The 22,748-nt window shown below is 43.5% G+C and overlaps 1 protein-coding gene across 1 annotated transcript in view; it reads left to right on the forward strand.

Moving 5' to 3' along the window:
* tubg1 (tubulin, gamma 1) overlaps positions 1-22,748 on the forward strand; it is an 89,441-nt gene that overhangs the window by 47,893 nt on the left and 18,800 nt on the right. Inside the window, exons 5-7 of the mRNA XM_048560374.2 lie at positions 14,290-14,369; positions 17,173-17,299; positions 17,446-17,532. Coding sequence (XP_048416331.1) covers positions 14,290-14,369; positions 17,173-17,299; positions 17,446-17,532 — 294 coding nt within the window. The remainder of the gene's footprint in view (positions 1-14,289; positions 14,370-17,172; positions 17,300-17,445; positions 17,533-22,748) is intronic.

The raw sequence follows: 22,748 nt of genomic DNA on the forward strand, positions 1-22,748 counted from the left end.
ACTAATTAGACTACCATGGGGAACCTTGTTGAAGGCTTTACTAAAATCCAAGTAAACAACATCTGCTGCTCTGTCCTCTGTTTTTGGTAACTTCCTGAAGTAAACTCAGTCAAGTTGGCGAAACACAATTTTCCTCGCACAAAACCATGCTGACTGTCCATAATCAATTTTTGCATCTCTAAGTGTCTGTGAATTCTATCTTTTATAATCGCCTCCAAGAATTTAGCCACAACTGAAGTCAGACTCATAGGAGTGTAGCATTGTCAGAGATGCTTTTAGTTAAATTAGATATTACAAATGCATATGATGAAAACATTGACGGTTTGTGTCACTTCTGTTGGGTAAAGATGGCTGAGGGGGTGACTGAATTAATAGAAGCATTTAAAAATTATGAAAGATTTTCTCTGTAACGGGTATATTAAAATGTTTCCTCTGGAGGTTGTCAATATAAAACTTAACCAAGAAATTCAGCAGGGAATTCAGAAACAAATCTATGCAGGGCATGGTAAGGTTGTTAAAAATCATTCCCGTCGGGGGTGATTGAGGTGAATGGCATGGAAACATTTATGGGAAAGCTCAACAGCTACATGAAGGAGATGGAATTCAAGGGTAGTGATTGACGGTTTTAGATGAAGAAAGATAGAAAGAGGCGCAAGTGGAACATTAAATGTCAATGGAGAATGTTTGCGCTGAATGGACTGTTTATGTATCATTGATTTTGTGTAATTCTAAACCTTCCGTATATTTTGGTAGAAGGCTCTAATTCTAACTCCTACACAGTACGTATTTCAGGTCTATTTCAGGTCTGACTGTATTCTGCATCCCATTTCACCCCAGAATCTCTCTCTCTCATTAAGAATGTTCTACCACACCCATGTTAGAATGTATGTTAATTCAAAGTAACTTTATGTATCAGTGTGATAAGTTGTTAAGTGGATTGTGAACTGGTGATTGTAACAGAAACCCACCTTAAACGTGGACAGAATTTTTTTGACTTAAGTCAGCATTTGAGAAGGAGGTGTTTAGCCTACTTTTAAAACCACTGAAGCTCATCTGGTGTAGGAGCACCCACAGTGCTCTTGGGAAGGGTGTTCCAGGATTTTAACCCAGCCGCAGTGAATCTATTCTATTCGACTGAAGGAACAGGGAAGAAACTTGAATTGCTGGCCATTTACTGTAAGGGACAAAGAAAGGACTTGCACTGATATACTGTGATGCTTTTTGACTACGGGGAGAGTGCAGGGAAGTGGAGTTGAAATGCCCATCAGCCATGCTTTAAATAGCGGAGTGGACTCAATGGGCCGAATGGCCTTACTTCCACTCCTATGTCTTATGGTCTTTTCACATCCTTAGGATGTCCTGAAACATTTTACCATCAGTGAAATTTTCTTAAAGAATAGTTTTTCTATTGCATCAACCTAATTGGCAATTTGTGCACAGACAGCTTCTACAAGCTACAATATGATAATGACAAAATTATCTCTCTCGTCTTTTTGATTGGGACTGTTGGATTGCAATTTATTATACACTGATCCATTCTTACCTCATTTGAAGTTGGCGTTCCCTCAATTAATCATTTTTACTCTGGATTGTTTATTGCCCTGTTCTAAAGTTACCCTTAAGCATTCTATCACTGACACTTGATCGTTTTGGCTCACCTTGTTCCCAAGGACCATATTCAGCGATGCTTTCTTTTTCACTGGACCAGAAACATACCCCAGTAGAAAATTCTCCTGAACACACTCTAGGAACTCTTGCCCTTCTCTGCACTTTAGATGATTACAATCCCAGTTTAAATTCAGGTAATTCAATGTCCTCTTTGTAGCCACTCTACAATTTTTGCCTGTCTCCGTTGTTGCCTTGCACATTTGTTCCTCTGTGTCCATAAGACCATAAGACATAGGAGTGGAAGTTAGGCCGTTCAGCCCATTGAGCCCACTCCGCCATTTAATCATGGCTGATGGGCATTTCAACTCCACTTACCTGTACTCTCCCCATAGCCCCTAATTCCTTGCAAGATCAAGAATTTATCAATCTCTGCCTTGAAGACATTTAACTTCCTGGCCTCCACTGCGCTTCGTGGCAACGAATTCCACAGGCCCACCACTCTCTGGCTGAAGATCCTTCTCATGGATCCTAGTTTCTCCACCTAATGGAAACAACTTCCCAGCATCCACCCTTTCTAAGCCATACATTATCTTGTAAGTTTCTATTAGATCTCCCCTCAACCTTCTAAACTCTAATGAATACAATCCCAGGATCCTCAGCCATACATTGTGTGTTAGGCCTAACATTCCAGGGATCATCCATGTGAACCTCCGCTGGACATGCTCCAGTGTCAGTATGTTTGAGGTGTGGAGTCCAAAATTGAACACAGTATTCTAAATGGGGCCTAACTAGAGCTTTATAAAGTCTCAGAAGCACATCACTGCTTTTATATTCCAACCCTGTTGAGATAAATGACAACGTTTCAGTTGCTTTCTTAGTCACAGACTCAACCTACAAGTTAACCTTTAGAGAATCCTGGACTTGCACTCCCAGATCCATTCGGCTTTAAGAATTTTCTCATCGTTCATAAAATAGTCCATGTCTGTATTCTTTTTTCCAAAGTGCAAGACCTCGCATTTGCTCACATTGAATTTCATCAGCCATTTCCTGGACTACTCTCCTAAACTGTCTAAATCTTTCTGAAGCCTCCCCACCTCCTCAGTTCTATCTGCCTGTCCACCTAACTTCGTATCATCGGCAAACTTAGCCAGAATGCCCCTCGTCCCATCATCCAGATCATTTAATATATAAATTGAACAGCTGAGGCCCCAACACTGAACCCCGCGGGACACTCGCTTGTAATCGGTTGCCATTCTGAAAAAGAGCCTTTATCCCAACTCTCTGCCTTCTGTCTGACAGCCGATCCTCAATCCATGCAAGTAGCTCACCTCAAACACCATGGGTCATCACCTTACTCAGCAGCCTCCCGTGAGGCACCTTATCAAAGGCCTTTTGGAAGTCTAGATAGATAACATCCACTGGGTTTCCCTGGTCTAACCTACTTGTTACCTGTTCAAAGAATTCTAACAGGTTCGTCAGGCACGACCTCCCTTTACTAAATCCATGCTGACTTGTTCTCATCCGACGCTGCACTTCCAAGAATTTAGAAATCTCATCTTTCACGATGGATCCTAGAATTTTACCAACAACCAAGGTTAGGCTAATCGGCCTATAATTTTCCATTTTTTGTCTTGATCCTTTCTTAAAAAGGGGTATTACAACAGCAATTTTCCAATCATCTGGGACTTTGCCTGACTCCAGTGACTTTTGAAAGATAACAACCAACGCCTCCACTATTTCTTCAGCTACCTCCCTCAGAACACTAGGATGTAGCCTATTGGGGCCAGGAGATTTATCAATTTTTAGACCTTTTAGCTTTTCTAGCACTTTCTGTTTTGTAATGCCCACCATACTCAACTCTACCCCCTGACTCTCCTTAATTATTGGGATATTACTCATGTCTTCCACTGTGAAGATTGACACAAAGTACTTACTAAGGTTTTCAGCTATTTCTTTATCTCCCATCACTAGCCTTCCAGCATCAATTTGAAGTGGCCCAATGTCTACTTTTGCCTCTCGTTTGTTTCTTATGTATTGAATGAAACTTTTACTATCATTTCTAATACTACTGGCTAGCCTACCTTCATATTTAATCCTCTCCTTCCTTTTTTCTCTCATTGTTAACCTCTGTTTGTTTTTGTAGTCTTCCCAATCTTCTGATTTCCCAGTTCTCTTGGCCACTTTATAGGCTGTCTCTTTTTCTTTGATACATTTCCTGACTTCCTTTGTCAGCCATGGCTGTCTAATCCCCCTCCCGGATAATCTTTCTTTTCTTTGGGATGAACCTCTGTACTGTGTCCTCAAATACACCCAAAAACTCCTGCCATTGTTGTGAATGGGTGTTATATCGGCATGCAGGGAGAGAAGGAGCATGTCACACTGAACTGCAATGCAAAATCATGCAGCACGCCCGCACACCTTTCAAGGGGTTGGCCAATGTCCCAGTACTACCTCAATAATCCATGAAGGGAAGGCTGATTTATGTAGGCCTCAGGATTGGTGATACTGGGGACACGGGTAAAAGTTTCAAACTTCAGAAATATTACTTAAAGTTTGTAGACAGAGTACACTTAGAATAAAGAGAATGGTATCGGACATGTGGTCTAGAAAACAGATATTCAATTCACACAACATCAATATAAGATTTCAGTTAGTAAATTTCACTAGTGTACTTGGACATTTAAAAAATGCTTGTTTCAGGAAAGTTGGCTATGAAGCTTTTAGATCGTCATAAAAACCCACCTGGTGAATTCATGTGACTTTACGAAAGAAATCTGCCCTCCTTACCCAGTACAGTATGTAAAGGTAAAGTTGCTAATATCCTCACTAGACTATAAGGCTGCTCTCTCGTTAGAGAGAAATGACTAGTCATGGTTGAACCTGAGAGTCACCACGCCTCAGGTGAGGGGAGAGATTGAGCAGAGTCCTTCATGGTAACCTGGTATGTATAGGACCACAGTCATGTAGTTGGCTGTTCACTTGCTACTGAAAGAGGCTGAGCAAGTCAGTCATTCACATGTATCAAATTTCCTGCAGCAGCAGCTTAAGAAGATGGTCCACCAATATCTTCTGTTCATGCCAGAAGTTCAAATCCCTTGGTGGGCACTGTCCAAAGCAGGTGGGACAACTCTACTGGAAGGATTCATAGCATTCATGCATATATACAAAGCAAGAAATATGCTGGATTTCCCACGCTGCATTCATCCAAGCTAGACAGCAGCTTTCTCAGTACAAGAAGGATGGGCAGTAAATAAAGGCCTCGTCAGTCTACAACAATAAGGACTACTTTATCTCTCTTCCCTAAACCAGAACCAATGAGCAACAGCAATTCCAACTGCACGTACCCACAAAAATGGAGGCTTGATAAACGACATAGAAGGACATACAGACTTACTCAGGTAGCTTAAACATGCATCAATAAGTCGAGGACAACTCATCCCCATGTCATGACACAAATTGTCCCGTATTCCCATTGGTGTATTCACTCCACTAGTTTACAGGCACTGTCCTTCACCTTCCAACCTCTTCACCTGCAGCTAAAAGACAGTGCCTCTTTCATGGGTGCAGCCAACAAGCTACCTATTACAATTAAGAGGACAGTCTTCATTTGCCAGGGTACATGGAGACTGTTGGGAGGCTAATGAACTGTGGCTCGGATCCAGCCCAATACTCTCTCACACACATACACACACATCCAATTGTAATAAACATTACACAAACACCAACAATCCTTACACACCACCTTCAAACCTACAACTACTACCATCTAAAAGGAAAAATAGATACATGGGAACACCGTCATTGCCTGCAAGTTCCTCTCCAAGCCATATATTTTCCTGTATTGAAATTATATAACCATTCCTTCACTTCACTGTCTCAAAATTCTAGAACTGCCTCCCTAATGGCACTATGGGTGCATCTATACCAAAATGAACTCCAGCGGTTCAGGAGGAATGGGATACAGGGGAACTTAGCTGCTTGGATACAGAATTGGCTGGCCAACAGAAGACAGCGAGTGATAGTAGAAGGAAAATATTCTGCCTGGAAGTCAGTGGTGAGTGGGACACAAAGGTCGGAGGTGTCGTTGACAGTGTAGAGGGCTGTTGTAGGCTGCAGCGGGACATTGACAGGATGCAGAGATGGGCTGAGAGGTGGCAGATGGAGTTCAACCTGGATAAATGCGAGGTGATGCATTTTGGAAGGTCTAATTTGAAAGCTGAGTACAGGATTAAGGATAGGATTCTTGGCAGCGTGGAGGAACAGAGGGATCTTGGTGTGCAGATACATAGATCCCTTAAAATGGCCACCCAAGTGGACAGGGTTGTTAAGAAAGCATATGGTGTTTTGGCTTTCATTAACAGGGGGATTGAGTTTTAAGAGTCGTGAGATCTTGTTGCAGCTCTATAAAACTTTGGTTAGACCGCACTTGGAATACTGCGTCCAGTTCTGGGCGCCCTATTATAGGAAAGATGTGGATGCTTTGGAGAGGGTTCAGAGGAGGTTTACCAGGATGCTGCCTGGACTGGAGGGCTTATCTTATGAAGAGAGGTTGACTGAGCTCGGTCTCTTTTCATTGGAGAAAAGGAGGAGGAGAGGGGACCTAATTGAGGTATACAAGATAATGAGAGGCATAGATAGAGTTGATAGCCAGAGACTATTTCCCAGGGCAGAAATGGCTAGCACGAGGGGTCATAGTTTTAAGCTGGTTGGTGGAAAGTATAGAGGGGATGTCAGAGGCAGGTTCTTTACGCAGAGAGTTGTGAGAGCATGGAATGCGTTGCCAGCAGCAGTTGTGGAAGCAAGGTCATTGGGGTCATTTAAGAGACTGCTGGACATGTATATGGTCACAGAAATTTGAGGGTGCATACATGAGGATCAATGGTCGGCACAACATTGTGGGCTGAAGGGCCTGTTCTGTGCTGTACTGTTCTATGTTCTACTGTCTTCCCCGCTAGGCTCTGCTCCCAGTCGATTTTTCGTCAGTTCCTCTCTCATGCCCCTGTAATTACCTTTATTTAACTGTAACGCCAAAGTGGCCTATAGACTATAATCAACTTTCACCTCATTTTGTTCCTTAGCTCTAGCCAAATTGATTCTGTCCTTAACTTAGAGCATAAGATCCAGGAGTGGAATTAGGCTGTTTGGCCCATCACATCCACTCTGCCATTTGATCATGGTGCCACGTTTCTCATCCCGATTCTCCTGCCTTCTCCCAGTAATCTTAGATCCTGTTACTAATCTAGAACCTATCTATATTTGTCTTAAATACACTCAGTGACTTGCCCTCCATAGCCCTCTGAAGCAATGAGTTCCATGGATTAACCACCTTCTGGCTGAAGAAATTTCTCCTCGTTTTAGTTCTAAAGGATCATCCCTTCCACTTAGAGGTTGTGCCTCAGGTCTTACTGTTGCCTCCCAGTTTCCATATCCATGCTATCCAGGCCTCTAAGTATTCACTAGATTTCAGTGAGATCCCTCCTCATCCTTCTAAACTCCATTGAGTACAGACCCAGAGTCCTCAACCGCTCGTAATTTGAGAAGCTCTTTATTCCCAGGATCATTCCTGTAACCCTTCTCTGAACCCCCTACAAGGTCAGCACATCATTCCTTAGGTGAGGAGCCCAGAACTACTTGCAACACTCCAAATGTGGTCGGACCAGAGCCTTCTCCAGCCTCAGCAGGACATCTCTGCTCTTGTATTCCGGCCCTCTTGAAATGAATACAGACATTGTAGTTACCTTCCTAACTGTTAACTGAATCTGAATGTTAAGCTTTAAGAGAATCTTGAAGTAGGACTCCTAAATCCCTTTGCATTTTCCCTATTTAGAAAATTGTCTGTGCTCTATTCTTCCTACCAAAGTGCATAACTTCACACTTCACCACATTGTATTCTAACTGCCACTTCTTTGCCCACCTCTCCTAACCTATCCAAGTCCTTCCGCACTTCCCTACCTCCTGAACAGCACCTGTCCCTCTACGTATCTTTGAGCTACCTGCAAACTTAGCAATGATGCCCTCGGCCCATGTCGTTCATGTACCATGTGAATAATTGTAGTCCCAAACCTGACCCCTGTGGAGCTCCACTAGTCACCGAAAAGACCACTTTATCACCACTCTCAGCCTTCTACCGGTCGCCCAATCCTCTATCCATGTCAGTACCTTGATCCCAACACCATGAGTCCCTACCTTATTCCGTGGCCTCCTGAGTGACACCTTGTGAGAAACCTTCTGGAAATTCAAATGCAGGAATCATTTTATTATTCGGCCACTGTGGTACCCGGAGTGTGCTGGTTGATCAAATATTCCAGTTGATCAAGAGGTCCACACAATCGGTGTAAAAACACACACTAAGTAACAGAAAAGTAATGCAGGGGATATACAGAGATAGTGGAGAACCTGAGATAACAGGGTGTAGAGCTAGATGAACACAGCAGGCCAAGCAGCATCAGCGGAGCAGGAAGGCTGACATTTCGGGCCTAGACCCTTCTTCAGAAAACACTTCATTTTCTGAAGAAGGGTCCAGACCTGAAACGTCGGCTTTCCTGCTCCTCTGATTTTGCTTGGCCAGCTGTGTTCATCCAGCTCTACACCTTGTTATTGCAGGCAATATATATGTCACTGTTATACTTTATTACAGCATAAATCACTTAAATAATAATGCAACTTTGCCTGAAATGAAAATTTCCAGCAGAGAACCTTCTTGTTCATATCCTCAACTGACTACTCAGGCGTTGCAGAGTTCGTAATAATGCAGTAAACGTTTGGTGTTTCAGGTATATAACTTTTGCTGGCTTATGGAGGGAACCAGTTTGTAAGATGGCATTTAAAACAAGGCTTGTTGTAGATCATGTCCACTAACTCTCCTTTGTTGAGCATTGGAAAGGCAATGGCCTAGTGGTATTATTGCTAGCCCATTAATCCAGAGACCCAGGTAACGTTCTGGGGACCTGGGTTTGAGTCCCACCATGGCAGATGGTGGAATTTGAATTCAATATTTAAAAATGCAGGAATCTACTGATAACAATGAATATTGTTGATTGTCAAAAAAAACCATCTGATTCACTAATGTCCTTAAGGGAACGAAATCTGCCATTCTTATCTGGTTTGGCCACCATAAGACTCAAGACCCACAGCAATATGGTTGACTCTCAATTGCCCTCTGAAATGGCCTAGCAAGCCATTCAGTTGTAGAAATCGCTACAAAGTCTCAAAGAAATGAAACTGGACGGAACGCTGACATTGACCTATGCACTGGAAAAGACAGTGGCGGAAAAAGCCCTGTCGACCCTGCAAAGTCCTCCTCACTAACATCTGGAGGTAAGTGCCAAAATTGGAAAACCTGTCTCATAGACTAATCAAACAGCAGCCTGACACAGTCATACTCACGGAACCATATCTTACAGACAATGTCCTACACATCACTGTCACCATTCCTGGATATGTCCTGACCCATTGGCAGGACATAACTAGCAGAAGTGGCGACACACTGGCATACAGTCAGCAGGAAGTTGCTCTTGGAGCCCACTTCATTATGCCGGACCCCATGAAGCTTAAGATTAAACATGGGCAAGGAAACCTTCTGCTGATCACCATATACCATCCTCCCTCAGCTGATGAACTAATAATCCTCCAACAACACTTAGAGGAAGCACCGAGGATGGCAAGGGCAAAAAATCTACTCTGGGTGGGAAATTTCAGTGCCCACCACCAAGAGTTGCTTGGCAGCTATACTATTAATCAAACCGATCATGTTGTAAAGAACATAGCTGCTGTAATAGGTTTGCGGCAGGTGATAAGCAAACCAACAAGAAGCAGAAACATACGTGACTTCATTCGTAGCAACCTGCCAGCTCCAGATGCATCCGCATAGTGATAGAGCTAAGTGATCCCATGACCAACAGGTCATATCTAAGCTTTGCAGTCCCGCCACATCCAGTCATGAATGGTGATGGGCGATTTAATAACTTGCTGGAGGACAATGCTGTACAACTTTCCCGATGCTTAATGATAGAAGGGCACAGCACATCAGTGCAAAAGATAAGGCTTCCACTGCAATCTTCAGCCAGAAGTGCCGAGTGGATGGTCCATCCCTGACTCCTCTAGTGGTCCCCAGCATTACCGATACCAGTCTTTAGCCAAGTCAGCTCACTCCACATGATTTCTAGAATTGGTTAGAGACACTGGGCACTGCAAAGGCTAAGGGCCCTGACAACACTCCAGCATTAGTACTGAAGACATGTGCTCCAGAACTTGTTGGCCCCCTAGCCAACACTGTTATACCACTGGCATCTACCCAGTGATGTAGAAAATTGCCCAAGCATGTTCTATATCTGAAAAGCAGAACTAGTTCTATCTGCCCAATTACCACCCCATCAATCTACTTTCAATTATCAACAATGCTGTAAAACAGCACCTGCTCAACAATAACCTACCCAGTGGCGCCAGTTTGCTTTCTGCCAGGGTCACTCAGCTCTTGACCTCATTACAGCCTAGGTTCCAGAGGTGAGGTCAGAGTGACAGCTCCTGACATCAAGGCTGCATTCGACCAAGTGTGGCAAAATTGGAATCGCTGAGTATTTTGGGGGATAAATTCTCCAGTGGTTAGAATCATACCTGACACTTAGGAAAATGGTTGTGGTTGTTGGGGTCAGTCATCAACTCTAGGACGTCTCTGCGTGAGTCCCTTAGGATAGTGTCCTATGACCAACTGCCTTCAGCTACTTCATCAATGACCTTCCCTCCATCAGAAGTGTCAATGCAATCACTGGCGAACAATGCTCATCACCGTTTGTGACTGCTGAGATACTGAAGCAGTCTGTGGCCAAATGCAACATGATCTGGACAATATCCAAGCTTGGGCTGACAATTGACAAGCAACATTCGTGCCATGCAAATGCCAGACTATGACCATCACCAATAAGAGACAATCTGACCACCGCTCCTTGACATTCAGTCATGTTATCAACAACTGAATTCATCTCGTAAAGACGTTTGCTACAAGAGCAAGTCAGAGGCTCGTAATACTGCAGTGAGTGACACACCACCTGACTATGTATGTAAACAAAACACGTGCAATATTCTTCTGTTTTATCAGCTAATTTACCCTCATATTTCATACTCCTACTCCCTTATTGCTTCTTGGTTTTTAAACACTTCCCAATTTTCTGGCTTATCACTGACCTTCATCACATTGTATACTTTTGTTCTCCTTTTATGCCATTCCCGAATTCCCTTGTTAACAATGGTTGACTCTTCCTCCCCTTCAAAGTTTTTCTTCTTTCTTATATAAGTTTCTACTGTGCCTCCCGAATTACCCTCAGAAACCTCTGCCATTGCTGCTATACCGTCTTGCCTGATAGGTTCTCTTTTTCTAATTTAATCTGGACAGCTTCTCCCAAATATCTGTTGGGTTACCTTTACTCGATTGTAATACTACTACATCTGATTCAACTTTTCTGGGTTTTCTTCTTCCTCCAGCACTGCAATGCTCTCCTTCATTATTACGGCCGCCGCCCTCGCACATTGGTTCCAGGGATATTTAAGACCCAGTCCTGCTTTTCAGGTCTTAGCTTTCATTAATAGAGGGATTGAGTTCAAGAGCCGTGAAGTTACGCTCCAGCTGGACAAAAGCCAGGTTCGGCCACAACTGGAATATTGTGTCCAGTTCTTGTCGCCTCATTACAGGAAAGTTGTGGAAGCATTGGAAAAGGTTTAGAGGAGATTTACCAGGATGTTGCCTGGAATGGAAGGAAGGTCTTAGGAGAAATGATTGCGAGAGACAGGGCTTTTCTCTTTAGAACGATGAAGGATGAGAGGTGACTTGGTAGAGGTGTACCAAATGATCAGAGGAATAGATAGAGTGGACAGCCAGAGACTTTTTCTTCTCGTGGAGGTAGCTGTTACGAGGCGACATAGTTTTAAAGTAAGTGGAGGTAGAAATAGGGAACATGTCAGAGGCAGGTTCTTTACTCAGAGACTGGCGGGGTGTGGAATGCATTGCCGGAGAGGGTAGTGGAATCAGCCTCATTAGAGGCATTTAAGCGTCTGTGAGATAGACATATGGATGATAGTATAAGGTAGGGGTGGAGCTTAGATAGACCTTAGGTTTAGGGTAAATGTTTGGCACAACACCGTGGGCCGTAGGGCCTGTATTGTGCTGTATGTTTAATGTTCAATGTTCTATGCCTTTGGTTTAGCCACAATGTCTTATTTTCGCGTAGTAATATGTGCCTGTAATTCACCAGTCTTATTTAGCCTGTTCACATACCTGTACAGTAACACTCCTTTAGTCAGTATTACTTTCTTCTTTACTCTCACTCAGTCTTTACTATTTTCAAATACTATTCTCTGCTCAAATTAAAGGTCATATGGGCCGGTCAGGTGAATGAGTTCAAACCTCAATCAGATAAAGCCACCATCATATTGAATGACTAAGAAGGCTCAGTAGGCCAAATGGCTTTCTTTTGATCAGTTTTCTCACGGTCTTGGGCAAATTGCTACATCTGTCCCATAACCCTCCTTAATGAAAGGAAACTCAGCATAAGCTGGGATGGACGAGGCGCTCGAACAGTTCATCCACTTCACCAACACCTTCCACCCCAACTTTGAGTTCACCTGGACCATCGCTAATACTTCTCTCACCTTCCTGGACCTCTCTGTCTCCATCTCCAGCAACCACCTGGAAACTAATATCCATTTCAAGATCACTGATTCCCACAGCTACCTAGAATACACCTCCTCCCACCCACCTTCCTGCAAAAATGCCATCCCCTATTCCCAGTTCCTTCGCCTCCACTGCATCTGCTCCCAGGATGAGGCATTCCACTCCCGTACATCTCAGATGTCGTCATTTTTCAAGGACCGCAACTCCCCCCACTCAGTGGTCAAGAACCCCCTCGACCGTGTCTCCTGCATTTCCTGCAACTCATCCCTCACGCCCCGTCCCCACAATAAAAACCAAAACAGAATCCCTCTCGTCTTCACATACCACCCCATCAACCTCTAGATCCAAAGCATCATCCTCCGACACTTGCACCATCTGCAATCCGACCCCACCACCAAAGACATTTTTCCCTCCTGACCCTTATCTGCCTTACGGTGGGATCACTCTCTCCGTGACTCCCTTATCCGCTCCACACTTCCCGCTGGCCCTGTCACACCTGGCACTTTTCCCTGCAACTAGAAGTGCTACACCTGCCCCTACCTACCCCAATCGCAGGCCCCAAGAAAACTTTCCAGATGAGCAGACGTTCACCTGCACATCTGCTGATGTGGTATGCTGTATCCACTATTCCTGTTGTGGCCTCCTCTACATTGGGGAAACCAAGCGGAGGCTTGGGGACTGCTTTGCGGAATACCTACGCTCGGTTCGCACTAAACAACTGCACCTCCCAGTCGCGAACCACTTCAACTCCCCCTCCCATTCCTCTGACAACATGTCCATCCTGGGCCTCCTGCAGTGCCACAACATACTACCCGAAGGTTGCAGGAACAGCAACTCATATTCCACTTGGGAACCCTGCCCCCCCAATGGTATCAATGTGGACTTCACAATCTTCACAATCTTCAAAATCTCCCTACCCCCTACCGCATCCCAAATCCAGCCCAGCATGTCCCCACCTCCCTAACCTGTCCTTCCTCCCACCTATCTGCTTCTCTCACCTCAAGCCCCACCCCCACCTCCGACCTACTAACCTCATCCCACCCCCTTGTCTTGTCCGTACTCCCTGGGCTGACCTATCTCCTCCCTACCTCCCCACCTACACTCACCTTTACTGGCTCCATCCCTGCCTCTTTAACCAGTCTATCTCCTCTCCACCTATCTTCTCTATCCATCTTCCATCCACCTTCCTCTCTCTCTCCCTATTTATTTCAGAACCTTCCTCCCCTCCCAATTCTGAAGAAGGGTCTCGGCCCGGAACGTCAGCTTTTGTGCTCCTATGATGCTGCTTGGCCTACTGTGTTCATCCAGCTCTACACCTTGTTATCTGGGATGGAAGCTGATTAGATTTATTTATTTGTTGTTGTTTAGATTTTTTTTGTTTCACCTTTTGGTTGTCATAAATATTTTAATTCTGTTTTATGTAATCAAGTGGGTGCCTGTAAATGGTGACTTGGTACACTTTTTTCTGTACCTATGTATTCCTACACTTAGTACATATGACATGTAAATAAATCGAAGTTGAGGTAAGGAAGAGTACCACATTAGACAATTTCATGCCTAGTAGGCCTTCTGAAAAAGTTCACACTTTATATGTATTAACAAAGTAGAAGTTTTTTGACATTGTACTTACGCACTGTAACTGTTGTAATCTAATATGTTCTGAAGGAATACCTAAGAGCTAATGGAATGAAGGAATAGATAATGGATATATTAATTAATAGTAAATTGGTTGTTTAAATACAGGGATCCCATCTTCATTGGGATGCACATTTTGTGGAGTGTGGCTAACTGAAGTAAAGGTGTTACTGAAAATGTGCACTTGAATTATGTTTAAATGCAATTATCTCTGTGTGTAACATAATGCTGATTAAAATTTTCTTTAAAGACAGTGTTGATTTTAAGTTTGGACTTTGCTGTGAGTTTAAATTGTTTCAGCTTGTATTTTATTTTGTGTTATTCTTGTGCAGCCAGTTTGCACAGTAACATTTTCTATTGTTTTGTTTTGTTTTTGGCTATAGGGCTTTGTGCTGTGTCATTCCATTGCTGGTGGGACAGGTTCTGGGCTGGGGTCCTACCTCCTCGAGAAGTTAAATGACAGGTGAGTGAGAAGCACTTGCTGTGAATATGAAGCACTGACTGCCACGTGAGTGATTGCTTATTTGGCTGCACGCTGTAACGGGAGAATGAGATATACTTTGCACATAACATAGAAGAACATGAATAGTAGGAATGTACCGTACAGACATTCACGTTTGATGTGCCATTTAATAAAATAGATGCCATTTACTCTCCGTATTCCTATATCCCTCGATTCCTTTAGTTTTCAAAAACCTATTTATTTCAGTTATTTTTATAACTCAATATCAGCATCCAAAGCCCTCTGCAGCGAATTTACGTATTTCTAACCCTTTGAATGAAGAAATTTCCCAACTCGGTCCTAAATGACTAATGCCTTATTCTAAGACTATGGATCCAATTTCTAGACTGTCCAACCAGTGAAATCTGCTGGTCAATGTCAGAAGTATTAGAATCAACTATTAAGGAAGTTATTGCAGAACATTTGGAAAATCATAATCTGATCAAGCCGAGTCAGCATGGCTTCATGAAAGGGAAACAGTGTCTGACTAATTTCTTACAGTTTTTCAAGGAAGTCTCAACCAGAGTGGAAGGAGAGGAACCAGTAGATGTGTGGTTTCAGGACTTACAAAAGACATTCAATAAGGTACTTCTCAAAAGGTAATGTCGTAATATAGGAGCCCAGAGTGTTGGATGTAGTATATTGGCATGGAGAGAAAATTGGTTAACGGGCAGGAAGCAATGAGTGGGAATAAGGGGTTCTTATCCAAGTTGGCGACCAGGATAGTTCCACCGGGATTAGTGCTGAGACTGCACCTGTTTACAATATGTATTAATAACTTGGAGGAAGAAAGTCAATGTTTTGTAGTCAAATTTGTAGACAACACAAAAATGGGTCGAAATGCAGGTTGTGAAGGGATACAAACAGTTTATAGAAAGCTATTAATATGTTAAGTAAGTGGGCAAAAAGTTGGCAAATGGAGAATAATTGGCAAAATGCAAATTGTTTATTTTGGAAGGGAGAACAGAATATTACTTAAATGGAGGAAAAACTGCAGAAAGCTGTAACACAGGGGGACTTACAGGTACTTGTGCATGAAACCCAGAAAGCTAGCAGGCAGGTGCAGCAGGTAATCAGAAGGCTTGCTGGAATGTTGGCCCTTATTTTAAGGGGTTTGGAGTATAAGAGTAGGGAAGTCTTACTGAAACTGTACACAATGTCGTTGAAACCACATCTGGAGTGCTGTGAGCAATTTTGGTATCCTTAGTTGAGGAAGGATATCATTTCATAGGAGGCAATTCAGAGAAGGTTCATTTGGATGATCCGTTGTATGGGATTGTCTTGTGATCAAAGGCTAAACAGTCTGGGACTGTACTCACTGGAATTCTAAAGAGCAAGAGCTGATGTCATTGGAGTGTATAGGATTCTTAAGGAATTTGACATGGTTAATGTTGAGAGGGTGTTGTCCGCCATGGGAGAGCCTCGGACAGAGGCCATAATCTCAATATGAAGGAGTGCCAATTTAAGAATGACATGAGGGAGAAGGAGAATCTCTTCTAAGGGTTGAGTGTCTATTGAGTTCCTTGCCACAGAGAGCTGTGGGACAGACTCTTTGTGCATATTTAAGACTGAGATAGATAGATTCTTGATAAGTAAGGGAATCAAGGGTTATGGGGAAAAGGCAGGAAAGTGGATGTAAAGAGGCAGGAAAGTGGATGTAAAGAATGTCAGATCAGCCATGATCCTGTTAAATGGCAGAACTGATTTGAGGGACCAAACTGCCCACTTTTGATCCTATTTCTTATTATTATTTATAGTTAAACATTCTCAGAATTTTGTTTCAATGGAACTATCTTACGAGAGAGTTTATGTCCATCTGCTCAGTCTCTCCTCAAAGGAGAGTTGTTTCATCCAGGAATCAATCTAATAAACCTTTGGAACACTCCCTGCAAACAAGTATATCCTTCCTTTAGGTATGGAAGTAAAAGCCGTACACAACATTTCAGGCATATTCTCAACAAAGATTTGTGCTAATTGCAACAAAACCTCCTTGTATTCCAACCTGCTAGCAAGAAAAGCTAACATTTCTTTCCTAATTGAATTTAGGAATTCCTGTACTTTAAATGACTCATGAGAGGCATAGAGGACATGAATAGCAAAGCATGTAGGGTAGAGGAGTTTAAAACTGGGGACATATTTTTAAGATTAGAGGAGAGAGATTTAAAAGAGACCCGAGGGTAACTTATTCACAAAGAGGGTGGTTTTTATGTGGTATAAACTGCCAGAGGAAGTAGGTACAAATAAATTTAAAAGACATTTGGACAGGTAATTGAATAATAAAGGTTTAGAGAGACGTGGGCCAAACGCAGGCAAGTGGACTAGTTTAGGTTGAGAAACTTAGTCAGCAAGGATGATTTGGACCGAAGGATCTGTTTCCGTGATATATGGCTCTATTTACTAGGACACTCAGATCACTGAATACTATTTTGCAGATTTTTTTAAAAAAGATTGTTTTTTGGTTTTCCCTGTCAATGTGAATTGTTTCATATTTCTCAATATTATACTCCATCTACCATCTCCTTGATCATTCGCTCAATAGCTCTATATCCCTTTGGAGCTTAATAGTGTCCTTATTGCTTAATTGCACACCTACCTATGTATTACCAACAAACTTGGGTGTGATACCCTTGATCCCTTTACCTAAGTGATTGGCTTGGTGATTAACTAGCAAAACCTGTATCAGGATCATGTTGTTTTCTTTTTAGTAAACTGACAAAAAAAAATACATATTCTAACATAACATATTTACGTTAAATCTCTACAGGTACCCAAAAAAACTGGTGCAGACTTACTCTGTGTTCCCTAATCAGGATGAGATGAGTGATGTAGTAGTGCAGCCTTATAATTCACTACTGACGCTAAAGAGACTGACTCAGAATGCGGATTGTGTGGTAAGTAGCTGCAGATGGGATGGTTGAATTTGGTGCAGTACTTTCTGGAGGGTTTAATGTCTTGCAGTTAAGTATGGGAATGAGCTAGTAGAATGGTATGTCAAATTGACTAGGCCATTAAAGCGCTGCTGTTTTGGTTTTTAAAGGTTGTTCTTGATAACACGGCGTTGAATCGGATTGCAACAGACAGGCTTCATATTCAGAACCCCTCTTTCTCTCAGATCAACCAGCTGGTAGGTAAAGACTAATGCTGATTTGTTTGGGTGGACCCGTCAAGCCTCACCCACCATTCTATAAGATTTTGGCTGCTTTGCCACAGACCTCAACTCTTCTTTCGTCCTAGCTCCTCATAGCCCTCAAGTCATTAATACTTCAAAAATCTATATATGCCCTCATTAAATACTTTGTGATCTAACCTCCACAGCTCTGAAATTTCTGTCCTGTCTCTGAATTCAAGCTTTAAATGAGTATCTCCTTTTATTCTGTTACTATTTACCCTAGTTCAAACTTCCCCAGGTGCTTCTCGTCAAAAAGAAAAAGGCAGCTTACGTGAGGTGGAGGAAGCAAGGGTCTAGCACAGCTTTAGAGGATTACAGGCTTGCTCGGAAGGAGCTCAAAAGTGGACTGAGGAGGGCCAGGAGGGGGCACGAAAAAGGCTTGGCAGGAAGGATTAGGGAGAACCCGAAGGCATCTTACTCATACGTGAGGAATAAGAGAATGATCAGGGAGAAGATAGGGCTGATCAGGGATAGCGTAGGGAACTTGTGCGTGGAGTCTGAGCAGATAGGGGAAGCCGTAAATGAGTTTTTTGCTTTGGTTTTCACTAAGGAAAGGGACCTTGTTGTGAATGAGAACTTTGAGGAGCAGGAAAACAGGCTTGAACAGATCGAGATTGAGGAAGTTGATGTGCTGAAAATTTTGGCAAACATCAAGATTGATAAGTCCCTAGGGCCAGACCAGATTTATCCTAGGTTGCTCCGGGAAGCGAGAAAGGAGGTTGCTAAGCCGCTGGCAAAAATCTTTGCTTCCTCACTCTCCACAGGATTCGTACCGGAAGATTGGAGGGAGGCAAATGTTCCTCTTTTCAAGAAAGGGAATAGGAAAATCTCTGGAAATTACAGACCAGTCAGTCTTATGTCTGTGGTCAGCAAGATTTTGGAAAGAATTCTGAGGGATAGGATTTATGACTATTTGGAAAAGCATAGCGTGATTAAAGGGAGTCAGCATGGCTTTGTGAGGGGCAGGTCATGCCTTACAAATCTTATTGAGTTCTTTGAGGAAGTCACAAGACAGGTTGACGAGGGTCGCGCAGTGGATGTGGTGTACATGGACTTCAGCAAGGCATTTGATAAGGTTCCCCACGGCAGGCTCATTCATAAAATCAGGAGGTGTGGGATACAGGGTGATTTGGCTGTCTGGATTCAGAATTGGTTGGCTGACAGGAGGCAGAGAGTGGTTGTAGATGGTAAGTATTCTGCCTGGAGGTCAGTGCTGAGTGGTGTCCCGCAGGGCTCTGCTCTTTGTAGTTTTTATAAATGACTTGGATGACTCGGTTGAGGGGTGGGTTAGTATGTTTGCTGATGACACAAATGTTGGAGGTGCCATTGATAGTATCGAGGGCTATTGCAGGCTTCAGCGAGACATTGACAGAACGCAGAGCTGGGCTGAGAAATGGCAGCTGGAGTTCAACCTGGATAAATGCAAAGTGATGCATTTTGGAAGGTTGAACTTAAATGCTGAATATAGGATTAAAGGCAAGATTCTCAGCAGTGTGGAGGAACAGCGGGATCTTGGTGTTCAAGTGCATAGCTCCCTCAAAGTTGCCACCCAACTGGATAAGGTTGTTAAGAAAGCATACGGTGTTTTGGCTTTCATTAACAGTGGGGGTCGAGTTTAAGAGCCGCGAGGTTATGCTGCAGCTCTACAAAACCCTGGTGAGACCACACTTGGAATATTGTGTCCAGTTCTGGTTGCCCTATTATAGGAAAGATGTGGAGGTTTTGGAGAGGGTGCAAAGGAGGTTTACCAGGATGCTGCCTGGACTGGAGGGCTTGTCTTACGAGGGGAGGTTGACTGAGCTCAGACTTTTCTCTCTGGAGAGAAGGAGGAAGAGAGGTGACCTGATCGAGGTGTACAAGGTAATGAGAGGCATGGATAGATTCGATAGCCAGAGACCTTTCCCCAGGGCAGGATTGACTGCCGCAAAGGGTCATAGTTTTAAGGTGTTAGGAGGAAGGTATAGAGGAGACATCAGAGGGAGGTTCTTCACCCAGAGAGTTGTGAGCGCATTGGAATAGTTTGCCCGTGGTAGTCGTGGAAGTGGAGTCATTAGTGACATTTAAGCGACTGCTGGACATGCACATGGACAGCAGTGATTTGAGGGGAATGTAGGTTATGTTATTTTATTTTTGGATTAGGATTATTCCACGGTGCAACATCATGGACCGAAGGGCCTGTACTGTGCTGTACTTTTCTATGTTCTCTGTTCTGTGTTCTTGGCCACCAGCTCCACGCCGCCTCCACCCCAACACCCCACCACCCTCCACCGCCCCACCTCCACCCCCACTTCCAATGGCACTTTTCCATGTAACCACAGAAGGTGCAGCGCCTGGCCCTTCACCTCCTCCCTGCTCACTATCCAAGAGCCTAAGCAGTCTTTCCAGGTGAAGCAGCATTTCACCTGTACCTCCTGCAGTCTTGTACATTGTATTCACTGCACCCAGTGTGACATATTCTACATTGGAGAATCTAAGCGCAGACTGGGTGACTGCTTTGCAGACCACCTCTAGTCTGTGCTGAAGCAAGAATTCAAACTTCCCATAGCCAGTCATTTCAACACAACATCTTGCACACATGTCCACTTGTCTGCCCTTGGCATGCTCACAGCTGTAGCAAATCACAGCGTAAACTGAAGGAGCAACATCTCATCCTCAGGCTAGGCAGTTTCCAAACTTCTGGGCTCAATATTGAGTTCAGCACCTTCAAATTGTGAACCCATTCCTTCCCTTCCTTTCAGCTTTGCTTGTTACATTCTCTGTCACCCTGACTCCTCTTCCCCCACCCCAGTGGGACTGTCTGTTCTTTCCAGTCCGGCAGTTGGACACACCATTTTCCTGTCTTTCTCACATTCCGATCACCTTAATCTGAAATATCAATATCCTTTACCCCCAGCGTTCCAACACCGCCCCTCCCAAACTATTGCGTAAATGCTGCAAACAGTTAGCTTGCTTTCTGTCCATGATTGCTGCCTGACCTGCTGTGATCTTCAGCACTTCTTGTTTTCAGTCAAGGACATCTCGCCCATTGAATCTGAGGGAGCGGTTTTGAGGAATAATCCAGTTAGTGTCACTTTCCTGTGTTTCCTAAACCCCCTGCAATGCTTTTCTTCAAGTATTTATCCAATTCTTTATTGAGGGTTACAAGTAAATCTATATCCACCATCCTATCAGACAATCAAATCCTAAATACTTGTTGCACAACTTTTTTGCTCATCTTCTCTGATACTTCAGTTAGTCGTCTAATCCTTCTGGTATTAGCCCTTAGACATTGTAAACAGTTTCTCCTTACTCACATGTTAGTATGAACTGCCGATGCTGGAGTCTGAGATTACAAGATTCCAGACCCGAAACGTCAGCTTTCCTGCTCCTCTGATGCTGCCTGGCCTGCTGTGTTCATCCAGCTCTACACCTTGTTATTCTCTTTACTCATACTATCAAAACTCTTACTTTAAACACTGCTAAATATTTACTGAGCCTTCTCTAAGTGTAATAATCCCAGTTTTCCTAGTCTATTCCTGTAATCTCTTATCCGTGAAACCTTTCTAGTAAATTGTTATAACCTAAATGAATGGGTTAAAAAGGATATATCAGTAGTGTTGAGTAGTTTTGTAGCTAAATTTGAATAAATTATTTGGTAGTGTAGAGACACTAATGTGCATTGATGTCTTCAGCTGGAAAAGCACCATTATGCTGCAGTAAAAACAGAGCTTCAAAAATAATGTGTTTCAAAGAACATTGTAGTCTGTTTATCAACGCTGTTAATAATAATTTCCACCATTGTGAAGTATTACCAATTGAGCAAAGTCAAGCTTCAAAATGAGAGTGCTATTTTTAATCTTGCATTTGAGACTTCTGGTCTTTGTGAGCTGTTGCACAAACCCAAATCATATCAGATAACTTGACCGGTTAGAGTAAGTCCATGAGAACCAGTTGGTTAGTTCTGTAACTAAAATGTTGACTTGTATTTAAAACGGAGATTGGAAATTTTAATGAAAAGGAAATAGGCTGAATTTTTGAATGTGAATAAGTAATTAAGAGACTAACATTGACATCGAAAAGAGAAAGAGCACGGACTAACTTGTAAAAGATACTGTTACCACTGGGAAATCAATGAAATTGCTCACAAGTAGAGTCAGAAAAATAGTAAAATGATGGTGGTGGTGGAAATAAATAACTTCTATTGATCCAGTATTCTTCACTGTCTGTGTGTTCTAATGTGATTCACTGCCAGTTTGCATTTATTATGAAACTATTTGGCTTATCACATATGCAGACTCTTCAACAGAGTCTATCTAATTAATTTAATTCCACTCCTCTTTCTCGGTAATCTTTTTTCTTCAAGAATTTATCCATTTCCCTTTGGAAGTTACTATTGAATCTACTTCCGTTGCCATTTTAGAAGTGTGTTCCAGAAAATCATAATGCACAGCTTAAGTAATTGATCCGCCCACCTCCGATGCTGATGCAGCTCCGCCCACCACTGTTGCCGACATCACTCTGTCCACCACTGATGCCATCGTCATTCCATCCACCACTGACACCGACGTCGTTCCGCCCGCTGCCTCCACAGCCTGCAGCTCTAGAGGATACTGTAGCACACAGCCCTGCTGAGTCTTCACCATCCCCGCAAGGCCTCTGCCTTACTGAGGATGAACAGTCACTCCTCAGTAAAGGGCTCACCTTTTACCCCCTCCACCCACACATCAATGAATACCACTCACACTTGGATGTTGAACAGTTCTTCCATCGCCTCTGCCTCCGTACTTACGTCTTTAACCGTGAACCTAACCCTCCCCCTACTCACTCCTTCTACCAGCTCCAACGTACCCCTTCTCCTGGACACCACCCCAAGGCCTCCTACCCTCCCTTCACCTCTTCATCTCCAGCTGCCACCGTCGAGACATCAATTGCCTCAACATCTCATCCCCCCTGACCCACTCTAACCTCTCCCCTACTGAACGTGCTGCCCTCCACTCCAGCTCCAATCCCCACCTCACCATAACGCCCGCGGACAAGGGAGGCACAGTTGTAGTATGGCGCACTGACCTCTACATCGCCGATGCCAGGCGCCAACTCTCCAACACCACCACCTACCGCGTCCTTGATTGTGACCCCACGCCCGACCATGAAAACATCATCTCCCAAACCATCCACTACCTCATCACCTCAGG

The sequence above is a fragment of the Stegostoma tigrinum genome, chromosome 31 (assembly GCF_030684315.1).
Source record: "Stegostoma tigrinum isolate sSteTig4 chromosome 31, sSteTig4.hap1, whole genome shotgun sequence".
Lineage (NCBI taxonomy): Eukaryota > Metazoa > Chordata > Chondrichthyes > Orectolobiformes > Stegostomatidae > Stegostoma > Stegostoma tigrinum.